We start from the raw sequence: 21,206 nt of genomic DNA, 5'->3' as shown, positions 1-21,206 counted from the left end.
ACCATAATGTCTTACATAATTTTAAAACCCCATTACAATGAGCAGGATAGAGTCGCTTTAATAACACTGTAACATTGCGTTACCGGTAGGAGTGCAACAATAAAATAAATACGATTCGATTCGATATTAGTGTCGAGGCTTGATATTTTACATACAAAAAAATACATTTCAATTTTCATGCCTTTTTTTAACTCCTGTTTTATTGAAATGAGCAACATTTGTTTTAACTCAAAAGTACTTTTTTAAAATGACATGTGTCTGGTGCAGCCTCATGTTCTGCTGTGCATTCTTACAGAAGTTCAAACCAAACCAAACAAAAACAGCACCTTGTAAAAATAGTAAAAACACAAACAATAAGTAAATTGTTCCGTTCATAGAATCAGCAGTATTTCAATCAAACTACGTATTTTGCTATTAAGCATTACAATTATAAAATCAACAAAAACAAGTATTGAAGTGACAATACAGCCGAAGTCAAGGCAGCACATAAAAAAAGATGATGTTTTGAAATTCCTTATAAAATAATACTTGTAGTAAGAATAACAGGTAAGTGTAGAAAAAAAACCTTTCCGTATTGGAGTTTAGGGAACATACGGTGCAATTTTGACTTTTTTTTTTTTAAAGGTTTTTGCATGGAACTAACCACTATAAATGCAGTTAGGACTTTTGTTGTTACTTATTTTAGTTATTTCATGCAGAATTTGGATTATAAAGATGAAAAATGCGTGCCGCTTGAGATTCCTTCTGCCTCCAGCCACGACAGGAGCTGCTGATTGTGAATCAGGAGGGGACTTTTGTGACATTTGTGACTTGGGTTACAGTATTGTTTGATACAGATAAATTTATTAATGCACCCCTAGCTATTAGCTATTGCAATTAGCTACTTTAATTCCAATCACATGAGTTGTTAAAGCTGAAGGTATTGTTTTAATGTTCATTTAATGTTGGTCTGAAACATCTTTGTCTAATAATGTTGTTACCGCTGAAGGTATTGTTTTAATGTTCATTTAATGTTGGTCTGAAATATCTTTGTCTAATAATGTTGTAACAGATTGGATATGTTGTCCAACGGCACTTGTTCTAGTTGACCCGACAGGATGTGCTTCTTGTTGAAGAAGAACCTCTGTGTTCACTCATTTATAATGTATGTGAGGGTTCAAAGTGTGCAGCATCTTCCACTGGGTCAGATTCCATCCTTCACATTTCTCTCTAACACGTGGATTTACAACAAGCTGCAAAAACATGTGTAAAACCTCAGAACATGGGTGACATTAATATTTATCAACATCACGAACATGCGAATGAATATTTAGACACGAGTCTGACAAACTGCAAACTACTGTTGGAAAATTATATGGGGGGGACCTTGGGGTGTCCAACTCTGAGCCCTTGTAAAACTAAATTAATGATTGCAGTTTAAATGATGAATGGAAATATAGGCGTGCATAAGGGCTCCAGGCCTCCTGTTATATGGAATATTAAAACACGGAGTTCCATTTGTCTTGTTGTAAGATAACCCTTCTCACAACACAATTACTTTAGAGGCAAGTGATGGATAACTTGTGTAACATAAACTGTAAAAACACAGTCATAAATTCATAGAATGAATTAAAAAGGCATTGTTAAGATGACTTCCAAAGACAGATAGGCAACCAAAGGGTGATTTATGTAACTGTTTACTTTTAATTAATCTGCTGACCACAACTAACAGCCATGCATATTGTAGGTTTATCTATTTTTTATTTTTATTTTTCTTGCAATGCGTCCATGCTACATTTTTGCATTAGTCAAACTATGAATTATGGGACCGGTGGCAGATAACGCCACAGCCCAAATCCAAACTGTATTGTTGCATGCGCAGTATAAAAATGCTGAGCAAGCCCGGATCGTGTTAGTTTTGAATCAAGAGAGCAAGTGGTGAAGATGGAAGTGACTGAGACGAAGAGGAGTCGCTGTTGTGGCATCTGCAGTCACAAAGAATGTTCGGCCAGCTCATATTTACGCTCAGTCACATTTCAGGCTTTTCTGGCCTGAAAAATTTGAAATTATATGTTAGTTTTTTTATTTCAATAGCTCTTTTCGACATTGGCAGCTTCCAGTTGAGATGTTAATTGTAGCTCATTTATTCTCTGTCAGTCTTCAGCTAAGCCCTGAGGCTTTGGCAAGATGATGCCATAATAACATAACAATACGATTTTATTTTTATGGGCTTCTGTTAGCTGTTTATGCACTTTAGCTAATAATGTCTTGAAATACATTGATCCCAAAGGGCGGCGACTCTTTTACGCTTTTAGTAGAGGTGTCCGCGTGAAGGAGGGAATGCAATGCTGAGCAGTTGCACTGCTGGAAAAGCCAACAGGGATCTGTCCAGCAACAAATCATTTCCTTATATTGAAATTTGCTCCAATTTTCACAATTATATGACAGGTTTGTTGGTTTGAGCCATCACCAATGGCTGACCAGCCGTTCATTAATTACCGTATATCCTCAGATACTGTAGTTGCCTTTATCTAGTGACGAGTGTAGCATACTTATCATAACGTCTTTGAATGTGTCTTCTGAATGCCTTATATTTGTATTGTAGTTCATTTAGTCAATTTTATGCATGAAAATGATTAATTTAGGCAAAAACTATGGAAAATCTGCTTGAATATTTCTATTTATGTCTAATAATAGTCCATATTCACCCACAAAATAGCATGGTTGATTAATTAGTATGTTTTTGATAGAATGCGTTATGTTAAGCACAAATCGGAATCAGAAACTCCCAAGAATCTGGCCACGGACTTCGTAATGAATATCTTTGAACAGTGATGCCTTACATTTCCTTGTTTACTCGCATCTCTAGGTGCAATGAAGGAAACAACCAGTCAGCATCCTGGAATCCGTCTGAATCATCTCTCTGCAACAGGCGTAGGGTTCTTCCAAAAGAGGCACAGAATGACTTGGAACGGCCGTGCTCCCAGGACCTCTCGCTACCACCACCAGCTTCTGCTCGACCTCTTCATCATTCTCTTCCTTTACTGGAAAAACATCTTCCCAAAGTGACCACCTCTAACGGACGCTCCAACTTGTTAGGTCGTGTGTGTAACCAAGGATTGGGGCAAGGGCAGGGAAGCTCTGCACTGGGCGTGGCCCCAGGACAGTGTCGGGGTTTGGGTGTGGGGGACTGCGGTCCTGGCCTGGGTGTGGGGGACTGCGGCCCTGGCCTGGGTGTGGGTCAGAGCCCACTTGTGCAGGAATTGTCAGAACTGGAGAGCCAAATCACTGCGATAAAGCAGCAGCTGCAGTCGGCCATACGGAGGAAGCGAGAGCTAGAACAGTACCAATCAGAGAACCAACAAGCAAACCAGACTGCACTTAGTCAGGTTACTACGCACCAGTCTAACCAGTTCCCACAGTACACACCGCCCCACCAGCAGACTAACCAACACCCAAACACACTCCCGGAGTTCTGAAACTTTTCCCCTGCTTTATCCAGGGAAACCTTGTTACATGTCTTGTCTTTTCCAAAACCTTGCAATGGTTCTGGAAGAGGATTACACAGCTGGAGCATTCATAGATTCTGAAGGAGAACGTTGGACTGAGATATTCTCGAAGGATCCGTCAGTCATTTCCCGACATGTGAAATGCAATAGACAGGAAGTACTACTGGAAATATTTCTTAACCAAGCACCAAGTCAGCCCTTCCATGCTTGTTGCAGTTACTGGTGAGCTGGACCATTTCGTCACCTCCTTCCCACCTTTCATTATCTTCATTTCCTTTCATCCCTCCTCTCTCTCACTCCTCCCTCCCGCTCTCTAAGCTCGCCTCGAAAAGGGAACAGATTTGCTTTGCAGTGATGATAAGCCTGATCCCAGATATGAAGACCCGCAGGTATTTAAGCCTAATGGGCTGAATCACCTGAGTCTTATGTTACGCCTCCTTGAGAGTATCAATGACCTGAGCTTGAACCCAGCCTGTTAAGTCTTGGTGTCCCATAGGTCTTGATGAAACCTTGTGTCTTTCAGGGGGCGAAGGGAACTCTCATGAGAATCAGTCAATTTTACCAATCTCTTACCAATGAATCTAATGCTTTGATGCTTGGTTGGTGACCGTCAAAGAACTTTGGGAAGACCTCCTCACATTCATGAAGAACATCTGTTTGGTAGTTTGTGGTAAATTATTGGATAAATTGTTATTTTACGGCTGACTTGTCCTGCACTTGAGTGATGCACACTTTGTTTCTTCAAGAAAGCTGCACCTGTAAAACTAGAATTGGAGTTTGACTCCAGGATCACCGTAAATGGCTTCTTGGGCATTTTGCCATGAAGGAGTTACACTGTTGGTTAAATATTACCTCTGAATACGCACACAGAACACCAATCTGAAACAGTCCCTCTATGATGAGACCTGTTTTCTTGCATTTCCTGTTCAAGTTTTGAGTTCTGTCATTAAAATCACTTCTCTTGTTCGCACTTAAAATGATGGCAACATTATTTCCCCTGCAGGGTGGTCGCATTGTAGCCCTTTGCACTTGCAACGCAGCCAACAACTCATCAGTCAGTAAGTGTCCGGCTCCTGTAACATTTATTTTCAAGGATTTCCTTTTGCGGTGCCACTGATGTTAACCGACAGCTACACATGTCCTTCCATCTAAAAACTCCATTATAGTTTAAACCAACACCTGCGGCAACATAACCAACCCCCGCGCTACGGCCAACCTTGAACTTAAATTTGGGTGCTGCTCTATCCCTCATTTCTATTGCTTGGAGAGAACAATACAGACAAGGAGGCAGAAAAGCCAAGGACCTTGACACACACACACACACACACTATTTCGTCAGTGTGTCTGCAGGGCAAGCGTAGGCTGTCATCATTGAAATGAACACCTGACAGAGCAGAAGGGCAAGCGCACTGGCACAGCAGCCAGCTTTTTTTTTGTGTGTGTGGATCAGTGAGAGAGTGTGCATTTCTTTGTGCTGACGCACACGTCGCTGAAGTTGATAAGGCCTTGACGGGATGACTTAACCAAAAAGAAAACAAAAGTGCCAGGTTTTGGCAGATCTTGTGCTCGTTCTAATCCCCTGTCTGAGCAGCGTCGATAGAAGAAGAAAGTGCTGCCGCCTGGGATGGAACATTGGTACATGAGAAGAATGAAATCTCAGCCTGTTTGTCTGGAAATTCTGAGCCTTTGTCCAACGGCTTACATCTCCCTGCAACTTGTCATGATACCAAACACCATTAGCACTTCCCTTTAGGCTGTGACTTCATCAACACATGCCATGCTGCCTTTGGCCCTTAGGATCTGCACAGCCAGTAGAAACTATCCTCTTTAGTACATGCATCATCACCCTTCGTCTAAACAAGCAATCAAATCAATGAGCTGCAACATCCAGTGAAATCATTATGACTTGGTCCCAAATGCAGTGGCGGCTGCTGGGCTTTGAAACAGGGGATGCTCATTTGGGTCTGACATACATTTAATATGATTTTAGCAAATGAAATCATTTACTCCGTAAGAGACTTCACCTCTGCTCTGACCTGCTCTCTCCTTGAATCTGCATGACTGCGTCGCGGGGGAAAAAAACTCAGCTCACTCCTCTGGCTGCTGTCAGTCAAACTCAAGGACCGCCCTGCACCGTAGACCCCCTGTGAAGCTCAGCGGAAGTGGTGTTTTTCCACCCGTTTATCCAATCAGGGGCTTACTTTCTCACTGTGAACTTCCATGACTTGAAGCTACAGCTTCAAATGTGTTGCAATTTATTTCCAATAGCATCCGTGGTGCTGCCGAGGGAAGAAAGATCGCGTCAGAGAGCAATGTCACTCAGCAGCAGATTAATGCTCATCATACTCACAAAATTAAGTGCAATCTAGTGCACTTTTAATGCAGTTTTAAGTGTACACATTATCTTATTATTATATTTAAATGGGAAGTTCAGCATCCCTTGTAGTCAATGAGCTGAACGAGTCTTTCATCTGTGGTTGAGTTATTTGCTGGTATGTGCTTTTTTTTATTTGACATGCTGCACCAAATCTTACCAGCACTTAGTGTCAAGGAAATATATCCTTTATCGAGGACAACAACACACTCAAACCAATAATAATCAAGAATAAAATCAACATAGGTCAATGAAGGAGGACAGAACTTGTTAACTGGTGGTTTAACTGGTGGCTTGACCGTATATTATACAAAAACATGCAGAAAAACCTGCGACTGGCTGGTGACCAGTCCAGTGTGTGCCCCGCCTCTCGCCTGAAGTCAGCTGGGATAGGCTCCAGCATACTCCTGCAACGCTAGTGAGGATAAGCGGCATGGATGGCTGGATGGATGGATGCAGAAACATTTCAGACAAATCCAGCTTCAAATTTTAGCTGTGTTGTGTTTTCAAATTGCGACGGAATTTGAAAGTAAAATGTGTTTTTTGTTCAAACATTATTTTGATATTTGTTATGCAATGCCTTTAATAATAATTAAAAAAACGAAAGCACACAGGGTTGCTACAGACTATTTAATTTGAGAACAAACCAAGAAAATAAAATATATGCAGCATTTTAAATGAAACAGTTCTTTTTTTTAACTCATCATAAAAGACAATTATAATCACAAAGTTTAAAGAGTATAATTCAAATCATGAATATTTATAAAACATCTTGACTTCTCTCTTCATGCTGGGCGTTTTTCTTCCAATAGGAAATGGAGTCACAACATTGCATCACAATCCACTGGTGGGTGGGGGAGGGGGACCTCAAGGAGGAAAGGTGAAGCGCTCGTTAGCCTGGTTTACGTTTGGAATTAAAAACAAACAAAAACACAGGGCTAGCCAGGCCTTTTTAGACAGACATTTTGTTCTTTATTATATGTTTCCAAGCATAAAACAAAAAGTTCAATGCCGATACATGTGATACCATTGGGAAGATGCTTCCCCTTTTAAATGATGCCCCATTTGTCAGGGCATTTGTGGGAATTGAATATGTTTGTTCTTCTGCTTTTGACTTTTGCTTTGATTTCTAATAGGAGCACAGACCATGCTTAAGTGCTCATTTGGAGTCTGCACCAAGAACTGGCAATCCATACCGTGTTTCCCCTCGGTTTACAGCATTGGGAGGGCGCAGGGTGAGGAGATTCCTCTGCAGTTACATTTGGGGTGCATGTGCAAAACATATCTGTATTGCAATCGCTCCCGTGTAGTTGCATTTCACAAACTTTCATCATAGAAAGCATCAGAAAGACTCCAAATTGGTCCACAATGTCAATGTGGTGGCCCCTAACATAATGGTAGGGCAAACACTGCCATGATTGTTATTGATAAGGCGCATGGCTCAGGTGGTAGAGTTGTCGTTGCCCAACCTGAAACTTGCTGGTTCAATCCACCGTGTTCCTGTGAGCCTGTAAAAGTATCCTTGGAAACACGACAGAAGCTTTATACTGTACAAGTGAAAGAAAGTCCTTTGATGTGGAAACTAACTGCTATGTCTGGGACACGTGCAGGACAATGACGAAACACAGCTGATCTTATCGAATTCACTCTTGGCCCATCCTGACAATTTTCGCGCCCTACCTACATGACCTACCTCCACAGTTTGAGATTAGAAAGAATGGAGTGGTCTGCCAACAGTCCTGACTTCAACCCCACACTTCGATGAAATCAGCTAAGGTGTGCTTTTCTTGCTAGAGTCACCAACAAAACTTGTGAAAGTTCCAGGCTGTGTTGTGTGTGGTTTTTCCTCAAACTGTTGATCCTCATGACCTTATTACTGAAGACTTTAATCCTCCAATGCACACTAACAAACAAATAGAAGATTTGGCACAGGTAGTAATGATTGGACGGACTACAATATTAAGTTCATGTACATGTTAGTCTGTGGTCAGATCCGTAAACAGCAAGAAGTGACACCACACAAGTACAGTCAAACCTCGACTTTCATACGCCCCAGTTTTTGTACGGTTCGGTCCATCCATCTTCCGCTTATTGGGTCCAAGTCATGGATAGGGAAGCGCAGACTTCCGGTCTCCAGCCACCTATTCCAGTTCCACTGGGGGGAACAAAGAGGCATTCCCAGACCAGACATGAGGCATAATTCCTCCAGTATGTCCTAGGTCTGCCCCGGGGCCTCCGCTTGGTTGGGCATGACCGGAACACCTCGCCAGGGTGGCGTCCAGGAGCCATTCGGACGAGACGACCCAGCCATCTCAACTGGCTCCTCTCGATGTGAAGGAGCAGTGGCTCCTCTCTGAGCTCCTCACCCTATTTCTTAGGGTGACTCCAACCATCCTACGGCGGAAACAAATTTCGGCCGCTCGTTCTTTCTATCACAACCCAAACCTAATTACCATACAGTAGGTGAGAGTAGGAACGTAGATCGACCGGTAAATCGAGAGCTTTGCCTTCCGGCTCAGCTCTCTTTTCACTACGATTCACTACATTACTGCAGACATTGCGCCGATCCGCCTGTCGATCTCACGCGCCAACCTTCCCTCACCCGTCAACAAGACCCTGAGATACTTTAACTCCTCCACCTGGGGCAAGACCTCACTCCCAACTCGAAGGGTGCAATCTATTGTATGATTCGGTTTTTGTCCAAAATTTTTCCTTGGTTTTCATCCACTGTCTGGTTTTTAATGCGGTATTGCACGTAACAAACTAATCCGTTTGCGCTGTATTGTATCATTCCGCGACATCAAGTGCCCAAACAAAGCGCCCTATGCATTGCCGACTCACTGTCTGTGCATTTTTTATTGATTGCGACTTTACTGCTCTGCCATTAGGCCAAAGAAAGTTGCACGGGATGTACGGGGAGTCTGCATCAACAAGAAGTTCCATCCATTCGTGGGTTATAATTGTTTCACCTTGTTTTCTGCATGTGCAACTGTAATTATGTTCTCTAAAATGTATTTTTGTTCATATATTTGGGTGTACGGAACAGATTAATTGGATTTATATTATTTACTATGAGAAAAACTGACTCGTTTTCCGTATATTTCAGTTTTGGAAAAGCGAGGTACCAGTGTACTGACATCACAGAGAACAGAACACACGGCTGATGATGTTGACTTATGGCCACCTGGTACTGGAACTTGTGTAAGGAGTAAGATGTGTAGGTCTTCATCGTTGATGTCAAGGTATGCGTGTAACCTGAGAGGTGTTGCTTTACCCTGCAGCGTGTGATCTGTATGTAGCAACTGCTCAAAGTACATAGCAATTCATGATAGCACACATTTTCTCTTTGTGAAATGCATGTTCCTTACAAACGGGGCATCATTCAGAAGGGAATAGTAGAGTCATTATCTACCAAACAGAAATGTATCTTTTGTGTTGTGGCACAGGCTAGCCCAGCAGAACCTCTCTGAAGAGAATTTCCCCGAATGAAAACAATGAATCAGGACACACATATCAACATATTTCCATACATGTGGCTGATAATCCAGCACCCCATGTGTCTGAATATGATACCAAAACATATCGTAAGTTTACAGCAGGCAAACAGGTCCGAAAAGGATCGTAATAGTAACAGATTAACAAAAATCTTTACAAAATATGACCTGACATGGTCAATTCATACACAGCCATCGTAAAAAGAACAATTCTATCTGGGATTTTTTTCTGTACAAATGACAAACATCACAGAATGACAACATCAACATTGCTAATTTTACATAGCAAATTTTCAGACTTAGGGGGTCGGGGGAGGTAGAGACACGGTGATCGGAGGAAAGTCACCTGACAGGATGTGATGTAACACACAGGTGTGCAGGTGGAACACGGTCAGGGTAGGATAACAGCAACCGCTTATACAAAATGTGCAAAACACCATCCTCCAACGAAAAACACAACACCTCCCATGTTGCAATGACTTGTAGGAATATGAGGAAACAATCTGTGCTTGTTTTGGAATACTTAACCCCAGCGTGAAACCATCCCAAACATGGTGGAGTTTGTCCCCGCCGGGGGTGAACTAGACAGATATATCAGTGTTTGATTTTGTTAAGCAATCGAAGCCACGCCACATGCGTCCTTATCATTGTGTCTGGAAGTGCTGTGGAGACGCAAACGTGACCCGGTGCTGCCCCCTTAGTCATGTGACCTCCGTCATTGATGCCGAGTGGTTCTGAAAATGGATGTGGGAGGAAGGAAAGAGGATGGAGAAAGATTATTGGGACAAGAGAGGGCAAATGGAAGGGGTGTGAAGGGAAAAGGAAGGAAGTGGGGGTGAATGCAAAGAGGAAAACATCAAACAAGTGTTAGGAGTGCTCCGCCTGAGCTGCTGTTAGTGTTTCATTAGGGAGACACGGACAAGGTGCATGCATATGCTCATGCCTGTGTGTTGTTGATGAGTCATTTGTAAAGAAAGAAAGGAAAGCACTCTCTGTCTCACAAAACAGTAAATGATGACAAATTGCTGTGGATTTCAGTGAATTAAGCGTCCACAAATAGAGCCTGAAAGCCTGGAGGGAACGCGGCCAATTAATGAAAACAATAGATTGTGTGTTTTCCAAGCTACCTGTGCGCTGAGGGTCTCCAGAGGACTCTCGACACGAGGAAAAGTCATCAGGGGGAGGCCGCGGTAATCTTCGCTCTTCTGTTTGGTTGTTGCGCCGTGGACGCCTTTGAAGTTGTTCACAACGCAAACGCCCTGCGGTGTTGGGACACACACGTAAGTGGATGATCACACCAGTGTAGATTTTGGACAAAAAAACTGCATTGGCATTTCATCAGGCAGCCTCATATATTGCAGGAGCCTGTAAACCTATGCCTGTACAGTTGCATGTCACTTTTTGTATAATTGGGTCTTACTCAAAATTTTTCACCAGAATTTTGCCTCACCTTTTGTACAGTGTTGCACTGAACAAACTAGTTTTGTTTGCCTTCCACTGTATCATTCCACAAAATCAAGTTCCCAAACAAAGCACCCTATGCGTTTCTGACACCGTCCATTATTTTTTTATTGAGTGCAACTGCTAAATAAACTATAATTATTCTCGAGAAAATGTATTTTGCGTTCATATTTTTTATGGTGTTTGGAATGGATTCATTGGATTTACATTATTTCCTATGGGAAACGCCTTTTGGAACGAATTAATAAAGAAAATTGACAAGGATTAAGCACAAAACAGTGTGTTCAAGTAATACTATTGCTCGGGTTTATCACCTGCCGCTGCACTGTTCATTTTTGTCAATTTAAATACAGTGGAACCGTCATTGCTCCGTTCCAGGAGGTCCGACTCTAATCTAAATGTACAATAACAATTTTCCCATAAGAAATCATGTAAATCCAGTTCATCTGTTCCAGAAAGCCAAAAATGTTAACACAAAGGATGTTTTTATTGTTGACAAAGATGCGAGACCAACACGGACACCACCTTTGTGTTTTGCCATGGGTGATTTCTTGAATTCAACATGCTGACACAATTTTGGGTCATTTTGCAGCCATGATCAAAAGAAAAGCAGAGACTTGAGGTAAGAGACACATTTGAAGTAGAGAAATAACTCATAGCAAAACAGGAAGGTGGTGTCCTTGTTTTGATCTCACTGCCACGTCGTGTCTTTGGCAACAATCATGTCTTCATTGAAGGTAAAGGTAACCTTAAATGTTCATTTATCCTTTTCATTCATAATGTATGTGTATGTAGATGCATTTTGAATTGTATTGTGAATGTAAAACTATAAAAACTTTGTTTGAGTGAACATTTTTGTCTTTCTGGAACAGATGGGTAGCTACAAATGAAGCAATTACCAGCGGTGTGGACTCGAGTCACAATTTTGATGAATTTGGATGCAACTTGACAATATCTCGAAAGGCTTGAAACCCGACTTGGACTTTGACATCAATGACTCGAGACTTGACCTGAAAATACTTGAGATTTTCAGTGAATGTGTGGAGTAAATTGTGTCCCCATTCAAAGTATTCAACTAACATGATCGTTGTTATGTCATTTCCAGAAAGACAACATATTTTCCCCCAGAATCTGCCTTATTGAATGCATCAATTGATGTCCAATCAGGTTTAAGAACAATGGTCTTGATTGTCACACTGCTCTTATTTTATTTTAAATAACAAAACAATTCAAAATACACTCATTATATTTGTCAAATGTAATAGATTGTTACATTGTGAAAACGGCATTTTATTTCGGAGACACTAGACAGTGCTCATGACTCGTAAGGACGACAAAATGTCAACCCTATGACTTCGGACTTGACTGGACCTGCCTGTTTTGACCTGACACTTGACTTGGACTTCCACGTCTTTGAGATTAAAGACTTGAGACTTGCAAAACACTTGCTTGCTCCCACCTCTGGTAATTACTCTTCCAAAAATGACTTGATAGAAGCGCGCAGGGTGGCAGTGTAAATCCAAAATGTAATATTCACTTATGTTCATGACAGATCACATCTACACCTGCAAGAAACCTCATTTCGGTAAACCATCCACTTTGTTGTTTAGATAGCGAAAGACAATATCTTCTACCCATTGGTGTTTCCTGTCATCCAGGCTCGGAGAGATTGCTTGTTTGGCAGCAGCATAGAAAATCCCATTAAACATCTTCAGACACTGCAGACAAGACGATATACTGTAAGATTTTGTTGTCAGCATTGAAACTAACCTGGATGGACTCTTATCTTCTAGAGCTTTGTCTACATGAGGATGCCTCAGAACTTGAATGCCTGGAAAAACACTTGCTGGAACCCAACATTTGTCGTAAAGTTGAACAAAAACAGGGCCAGGTGTGCATCAGTCTTTCTCTAAGTCTTTTAGATGTTTTCTTTTTTGTATGTGAACAGTATATTTCTTCAGAAATGTTTCAAAGCCTGTGAAGAAAATGGTACTGACACTGAAAGCAGTCCTCATCCAAGATAAGTTATACTATTCACATCAGTTTCTTTACTGTCATTTCCTTTTAAGATGCCGTCAGACTACCTCTACGTGAATTACGCTGAACACGTTCGCTGATTTATTCTCCCATTTATCAAATTTGTGTCTTCTTGACATCAGCCTTTAGCTCGATGAAATGCTTAATAGGAGCGCTCGCTCGCCGCCAGTGAACTGGCAGTCTTTTCTACGTCTCAAGTGGTTGACGGGATGATTCAATTCACTCCTCTGCTGCAAGAGCCCTGATTGTACAGGAATTTAACCCGGATTCCCTTTAAGAGGCCGTCCGTCAACCTTCGTCCGTCATGAGATGACAAGGCAAGCGATGAGCTGCATCAGAACCGCTGGTCCCACGTGGAGGTAAAAGCAGCCCTCCTCAGTTCAAGGTTACTAGTTAATAAGCTAGAAATAAGAACGTTTGAAACTGCTGAGATGATGATTGGCTTTTCTGTGTTATCTTCCCCCAGAGATCACTGACTCAGTGCACGTCACTTTATATAGGTCAGTCATGAAAAGCTTACATTCTTGACCATACTTTTTCCAGCCTCAAGAACGAGCTTCCCCATATAAACTCGCACAACTTTTAACTTTTCTCAACCAAGAGACTCCAAACTACCGCACAGGAGCCATCTGTACGCATTGTGGGCCGCTGACGTTGACGGATCTGTCCCTTTAACTGAAAATACACGTGACATTACGGTGGCTGGGAAGTGCAAAACACTTTTACAAACTATGAAACACTTCCACATTTCAGAAAACAAATGAACAAGACTCCGAACTAAAGGAAGGGGAATGTACCAAATCCCGGATTGACGGGCATGGAGGCCAATAACGGTGCATTTCGATGAACTGATTAGCTCTAAACTTGTGAGTGTGCATGGTGTGTTGCAAAAATTGGTGATCAAACAGCCTACGCTTATCTTCTGCACCAAATAGAGTTTCTAACATGTCTATCTATGTTCTTACACCAAATCGGTCTGCATGAATACGTTTTTGCATGTGTCCGTCATGATTTGGCTGCACGGTTAAATACTCGGCATATAACAAGCAATCAGATCATACATATGTATCTATACTGTATATATTACAATCATCTTGGCGGTTTATTTATTGTTTTTATTAAATAATGGGGCACTCACAGAGCTGCAGCGTTTAGTTGAAGTGGTATGAGGTGGACATGAACAAAAAGATTAGTTGACGTGGCTGCCAATCAAGATTTGATACATTCCCCTTCCGGTTTAAATTTGTATCAGCTCTTGTTAATGTGTTTTCTGAAATGGAAATTACTTTCGAGTTTTGTTCATTTCTACACTGAAATGTTACGTTTTTTTCAACTGCTGTTCATGTGTTTGCTGAAATGCTAATTACTTTAACTTTGGCTAACGTGTTTTCTGAAATGTACTTTTGTTTTGACTTTTGCTCATTTCTATTCTGAAATGCCAATGTTTGATCTTTGCCAATGTGTTATATGAAATGGAAATGAGTTTTGCATTTGTCAACAGGTTTTCTGAATTTTACATTTGTTTTGAGTTTTGCTCATTTCTTTTCTGAAATGCTTTTTTAGTTCAGCTTTTCTCGACGTCTTTTCTGAAATGTAAACGTGTTTCATGTTTGTTCACTTTTCTGAAATCTTAATTTGTTGCGCCTTCTGTTAGTGCCTTTTCTGACATGGAAATCTGTTTCGATTTTTGTCAATTTATTTGCTGAAATGTGACTTTGTTTCAACTTATGTTAATGTGTTTGTTCTGAAACATAAATGTCTTTTGCATTTGTTAATGTTTTTTCTGAAATGTAAATTAGTTTTGTTATTTTCTGAAATGTTACTTCCTTTTCTGAGATGTGTGCTAGTAAAGGTTTTTGGTACTTCCCAGCCACTGTATGAAATGCTACAAAAATGTATGAATTGAAGTTCACTTAAAACAAGGAAATAAGTAACAGTGAAGCAGAGGAGGCCAAAAGGCCACACATGCAGTCTTCTATGAGCGACAGCACACATGACAATAAAAAATGTTCTTATTGTTCATGGAGTGTTTGGTGTACAACAGTGGCGGAGCTACAGGGTGGCACTCTCCGGCCACCCGGGTGGCCACCCCCACGGATGCGGGACAATTTTGACAAACGCGGCTCTGTGGTGCAGAACATCAGTTCAGCCTAACCGCCGTTTCCGCTTGGACGCATTCCACTGCAGCACACAACTTTCCGTGTGCAGGAGCTGTCAATAAAAGCGCGTCTTGCATGAACTGCAAGTGGTAGGTAGGTTTTCCATGATTACTTTGGTCGGCCCCCGTCAAGTTTTCTCACTATGTTGACTTAAATTCTGAAGCGTGATTCGGCACATAAATGTGTTAATTATGGAAGCTCTCTGTCGCAGCATGAGTGGGCATGTAAATCGTGGAGTCTAGAGCTAAAACAGGAGTGCCCTGATAGACGGTCCCAAAGCAGTGGCGGAGATACGGGGTGGCCAGTGGTGGCCGTGACCACCCCTGGTCACCCTCCGTCCACCCCACGGGCCATCTACACAATTCAGGTGTCAACTTATTGGTGAGTAATGGTCTCACCTTGGCCACCCCAATGAAAAGCGTCAGGCTCCGCCACTGGTGTACAAAGAGACGACCAACACAGCCCACCATCCACAATCAGAAACCTGAGGTAGTACCTGGACTGACCTGTGAGAGGCAGCAATGTACCACAGGGCACCCAGACTGACAGAAAATAAACGGAAGAAGCAGCTAGGCTAGCTGATAGCTTATTTGCCAACTCCACTGCTTTGCATTTCTATTGCAGTAAGGTTAGTAGGGTGCACTTGTGTGTTTGCAAGCGTGTTGGTCATCCTTTTGAGAATTCCTTCTCACATTGAGCTGTGCATTGTTGCTATTTGTAATGTCCCCGTCTTCGGTTGTTTCATTCCATTCGACAAACGTCCATGCATGACTTGGATGTTCTCTTTGTCTACCACAGGATTTTTTAACGTAAATATGAAAAAAGAATCTTACCACACCACATATAATGGGATAATCTGCCAATATGTAACACTGTAAGAACGCTAGCATATCCCTTTTAGCGTTCACCAATGTTTTCACATCTTGATGTTAGTCTGCTAACATGCATGTCCTCCCTTGACCTATAAAGCAATGAGTTACACATCAGCAGCTAAAATTCTGTGTTAATTAACTTGAAGTGTAGACTTTTATTGACAGCAGGCCAAAGCAACCCCCCCCATGAGGCAAATCAGCCTTATAGTCTCTGCAGGATCTTCCTGACAGACAGCCCAACAAACAGACGGGTGCGGGTTAAAACCTTGGCAAAGGGAACAATCTAATCCCCTGATTAAAATGATGCTGCGTGCCAGGAGGACTTCCTTTCCTCTATACTAGACTGTCACTCTTCCCTCCTCCCTGTCTCCTTCCTGTAGTGGCATGAAGCCCCTTAGACTGCAGATTAAATTGTTTTTGATTTCAACTTCCTTCTTCGTCAGCAGATATTCCACCTTAACCTAAAACAAGTGACTTGGGCTGTGACAATTTGACGTGCATTAAATACAAAACGGAAACAAAGACAGAAATTGGTTGGTTCATTTGGTTCAATGGCCAAAGAGGGAATACAAATGATTTCCGAAGAACGTATAATGTCTCTAACTTCTTCTGTTGTCCTCACCAGAAAGAGTGCGACCGCCGATCCCAGTATGAATCCAGCCACGACGTCTGAACAGTGGTTCCGGTACTCTGAGACCCGGTTGAGTCCTGTAAGGAAGGCTGAACAGAGAGTGCCCAGACACAACACGGGCTTGGCCAGGCGGCTGGACTTGGTCTTGATGGTACTGGTAATGTACATCTGGAAAAGGAGCACAGAGTTTATCAGACGTGCAAAAATAGAAAATATGAAAGCTTATGAAACTGGAGGGGAGTTTAGTATATATGGCCATGAATGTGCGGGGATCCGCTATATAAAAAAAAAAAGATAATGGATGTAATATTAGAATAATAATTAAAATGTAAAAAAATCTAGGGTTGAAATGTTAATAGTAAGCATCCTAAGCATGCACACCAAACAATAATGCAATCTCACCGTCAGGTAAACAGCAGAATAAACACTCAGCGAGGCGTCTTTGGACGGGAAAGATCGGCGGGCGTTCTCCACAATGATGGGGTTTCCGGTGCAGATGTTGCCGTTGACGATAAACTGATGGTTCAAACGGCACTCTGTGCCGGTGTAGTTGGGTTTGCACACTGACAGGAAGTAGGGCGACAGGCCGCCTGTGACCACCTGGCCTGCGTTGACAAAGATGTCTGTGGCAAACAGGCCGAATGCAAACACACCTGCAGACACACAGATAGTGTAGGCGATGTGAATAAAAGCATTGCACGGCATTAGATAATCATACCCAATGTGAGCCTTGACTTTTAGTGTAAAATTGGCGTACGCGTGCCGTGCCTTCGCCAAAATCATCATTTACACTGGAGAAACAGCCACTATTTCAACACCTTTACTTAATTAAAGTAATAACCTAGATGATATACACTCATAGAAATGTAGTTTACGCCACTGGCTGTGGCTCAGCGATGTAACTTCAAGCCTGCAGCCCTCTGATGTAAGCCTTTTCATTTGCAGTTATTACACCCTGAACGAGCAAAAGCAACATTTGCGGAAAAATAAATAAATGCTTATTAGTTTACAGCTAATAAAATCCAAACAAGTGTGGCACATTCTCAATAAAGCCTTCAACAGGCAAGGGAAACGAGTGGAATTTGATTATAAAGTTTGCGACTAAGTTTAGTACTGACTGCTGGCGTTCATCAAAAAGGCATAAAACAGTCATTTTTGTCTGAGGGATGATTGCAAATCTAAAACGAGAAGGCGCTAAGGTGGAGCTACAGAAAGCTATTGGATTTCCCAGTTGACAGTAACAACAAACATTCTTTGGATAACAGAGTGTGAGAGGCGTTCATTTGATAATACAGTATGTTTAGGATCTATCTTTTCTTATTTTTGCATTTTGAGGCTGTACTGAGAACCCCGTTAAGATCCAACAGTGCGGAATGTAAATTCTTTCTTAAAATTTAGACCAGGTTTGTATTCACTCCCTTACTCACACACCACAAACCAACAGGAGCTTATTAACCCAAATGCCGACCTCGCCGACCGAAAACAACACAACAAGTAGCCTCTGTGGAACCCACACTGTAACTACCAGGATGTAACTGGTAACTACGTGGGGATTGAAATCCACTCTTACACACTAATAAGCATTCAGATCAATACTTTTTATACAAATGTAGAACCCGCAAAGCATGTTGGGTAACTTCCTGTTGGGGAACTGTGCATGCTTTGTGGAATGTCTCAAAATGAATAAAATTCCGTTTTCGTAACACTCCACATTCCCCACTGATGTTACCAAAGCATTCTTTGACGGCCATTGTGGCTGGCGGAGGAAAATTATTATCGTACGTTTGCGTTTCTTCTCATCCAGTTCTACTTCCTTTCCCATGGAGCGAATACGTATCACGCCAGGCATCCTCCTTGTGATGCCTGTAATCTTCTGCAATTGAGAAGGCATCATAACGCCCTTACTATGAAAAAAAAAATGACAACAGCGGACGGCAACAACAAGCCTGGCACACAAATATGTGCTAAATATGCATGTTTGCACTGACACCTTCAGCTCAGTGAATCTGACCAGCGTCTGCATTCCTTTCACTGTGAAATATGACCGCTGATTATCTGACCTGCCTAGCCATGAAATGACTCTGCTTTGTATTCTCATCCGGTGTGGGTGGCTTGTGAGGACGGTGCAGAGGTGGAATTGTGTTTGAGGAAGATTTGCTGGCAGCTGAAGGCCTCAAAATGTTCCGTTCAATGTTTTTATGAATGAAAGAGTATGCATGGGAACACTTAAATGAATAATGTAATGAATTATTTCAGAAGTGCTCTATTGTTTTTTAAAAATGCAAAATAAATAAAGAAATCAGCCCAGGTGGCCCCCCCAAATTAAAACTTTTTCTGCTGGAGTTCTACTCGAGGGGGGGGGAAAAAAAAAAAAAAAAGAATAAAGGGCTCAATTTAAATCCACTCATGGTAGCTGTGGGTGGCTTGTTAGCGCTTTCAGAAAAGCAGACGAGCGAGTGACTGACTTTCTAATTTACTTGTGTTGCAAAGCTGCCTGACTGTAGGAATGGAAATTGATTAAGGCAAGACAACTTAATTTATGCAGATCATTTTAGACACAGGGGCAATCTGATTAGCATTCAGTGAATAAATGTGCCAAATAGCTGGCAAAAAACTCCAAAAACGATTAAAAATGCAGTGCAAAAAAGTGTAATCAAGCAATGACAACACAAAATAATAAATACATGCTACTTTTGGCAATAAGTTGGTGCATCAAGAGACCGTACACCAGTATTACTTAACTACCTCATGAGCTGTTATTATTGCAGATTGAAATAATCTCACAACAGGCACAATAATATAATATAATAATAACACGGGATACTGTTGGGGCCACAACCCACGACAACCTAAAACTCAGCTCTGCAACCTCCGACGTCACTTCCTGTGCTCCTCACATCTGTCCGCCCGCCACTGAGTTCCCCATTTTTACTGTGACACACACGAGCAGGACTTTCATTTACATCTTAAATGCCTTATTTACACTTATTATGTCTACTACACACGAGTGTAAAGCCATTTAAAGCCGCCATTACAATACATTGATGAGACAATAGCCACCGCAGGAAGTACACTGTCCAAGAAAATAAATGCTAACGTGTGAGTCTGTTATTTTATTTATGTCTAATATGTCTTATTTTCTCTGATTATATCGACTATATTGGGTAATACAAATGTAAAGATGTCTATATGGGCGATATTTCATGTATAGAGGGCTCTGATGATGTCGAAAACCGTATTTAGAAGATCGTAAACAGGTGTTCTATACCATAACTACTCCATTTATTCCATTTATTAATATGGAATCCTACTTCGCAAAAATTGACGGCAAGTAATGAGGGATGACTGAACAGTACCGTGCTTTTTTCTACAAAATGCTACTGAATTCTAGTATCAGTTTATATGGATTCATACCAGAAGAAGCCAACTGGACTGAACCAAATGCATTCATTTCCAGAGAGAGGCTTGCAAAAGACCGCAACAGTCCTCCATTGCATTGAGTGAGTTTCTTTGCAACATTCCATCCATCAGAGCTGTGCATCGACTCGCCTCTGACACGGGAGAGGAATGAGCCATCTTGTCATGCATTATGTCACACAAAGGTCATGGAGTTGGAATGTTGCTTGACGAACGTTTAAATAATGTGATTGATTTGTTACATATGAAAAAAAACATGTTGGAGTCTGAAACAAATAACAAAAATAACCACCGTCGCCATCCACTACTGTTAAATATAGGTTTTTATTCCAAGCGGTTTTGGAGATGTGTGACAAACAAGCTATAAATTAGAAAATGAATCACATTTGACAAAAATGAATTCTGGCAATTATCTCCAGATGGGACATAAAATATGAATAGTTTTTTCCTCTCATGATAAATGTGGAAATAGTGCCGCAAAAGCTGCAGTAGGGCAAAAAAAAAGAAAAGCATAACTGCTAACTATGAATGAATTTCTCTATTATTTGGAATCAATCTTTTTGACTTCAACAGGGCGAGTTTTTGATTCCAGCATCTTAAATGATCCCAGTGGGGTATTACGGATAGCACCTTCCTTTTAATCAAATATTCCACAAATCTCAAGTTGTGTTCAGGGGAAATCTGCATTCTTCTCCTCTTGGTCGAAACGCTAAATTCGGCCCTTGGAGAATTGGAATAAAAATCAAAGCGGGGATAACTTAAAACGACACTAACGTTCCACGTCATGTACAACAGTAATCCTTCGTCACTTCGCGCTGCCAAGTTTGCGCTAAAGATCTGCTTATTTAAGCTGATTTTTTTTAACCATTTTGAAGCATAAAAATGGCTAAATGAAGTAAAATACAACTATAAGGCATTCAGAAGGTGCATCCGAAGACGTGAAGATATGTAGTATTCTACACTGGTCACTCGGTGTCGGTAATGTTACATGGATGAGACAATAGCCACCACAGGAAGTACTGTACAGAAACGAGAAGTTCAAAAAAAAAGAACAACAAGGAACTCTCCCAATGCTAACTAATCTATAGTATGTTTTATCCTGTATGTCTTATTTTCTCTTATTATCTCTACTATATTGGGTATTACGAGTATAAAGGTGACTATAGGGGTGTTATTTCATGTCTAGAGGGCTCTCATGATGTTACAAACCGTATTTCGAAACAGGTTTTCTCTGCTTGAACTATGAAAATATTCCATTTATAAATAAGGAAAC

The 21,206-nt window shown here is 41.4% G+C and overlaps 2 protein-coding genes across 8 annotated transcripts in view; one reads left to right on the top strand and one right to left on the bottom strand.

Annotated features, from left to right (window-relative positions):
* Nucleotides 1–14,723, top strand: part of grin3a (glutamate receptor, ionotropic, N-methyl-D-aspartate 3A) — a 58,681-nt gene extending 43,958 nt beyond the window's left edge. For 2 of the 5 annotated variants that reach the window (XM_054756299.1, XM_054756301.1), the window contains exon 10: nucleotides 2,849–4,484. In XM_054756299.1, the coding sequence (XP_054612274.1) occupies nucleotides 2,849–3,458 (610 nt within the window). In that variant the 3' untranslated portion in view covers nucleotides 3,459–4,484. The other 3 variants (XR_008566462.1, XR_008566461.1, XR_008566460.1) reach the window with 3 other exon arrangements.
* Nucleotides 6,479–21,206, bottom strand: part of plppr1 (phospholipid phosphatase related 1) — a 50,847-nt gene continuing 36,119 nt past the window's right edge. For 2 of the 3 annotated variants that reach the window (XM_054756304.1, XM_054756302.1), the window contains 4 exons: nucleotides 16,919–17,169; nucleotides 16,508–16,684; nucleotides 10,484–10,615; nucleotides 6,479–6,728 (listed from right to left, as the gene is read on the bottom strand). In XM_054756304.1, coding sequence (XP_054612279.1) covers nucleotides 6,684–6,728; nucleotides 10,484–10,615; nucleotides 16,508–16,684; nucleotides 16,919–17,169 — 605 coding nt within the window. In that variant the 3' untranslated portion in view covers nucleotides 6,479–6,683. Of the gene's footprint in view, nucleotides 10,091–10,483; nucleotides 10,616–16,507; nucleotides 16,685–16,918; nucleotides 17,170–21,206 lie in introns of all 3 variants that reach the window. The other variant, XM_054756303.1, reaches the window with a different exon arrangement.

This window comes from Dunckerocampus dactyliophorus, chromosome 17, assembly GCF_027744805.1.
Source record: "Dunckerocampus dactyliophorus isolate RoL2022-P2 chromosome 17, RoL_Ddac_1.1, whole genome shotgun sequence".
Classification (NCBI taxonomy): Eukaryota; Metazoa; Chordata; class Actinopteri; order Syngnathiformes; family Syngnathidae; genus Dunckerocampus; species Dunckerocampus dactyliophorus.
Note: the sequence above shows the minus strand (reverse complement) of the source record. Positions and strands in the feature narration are given on the sequence as shown.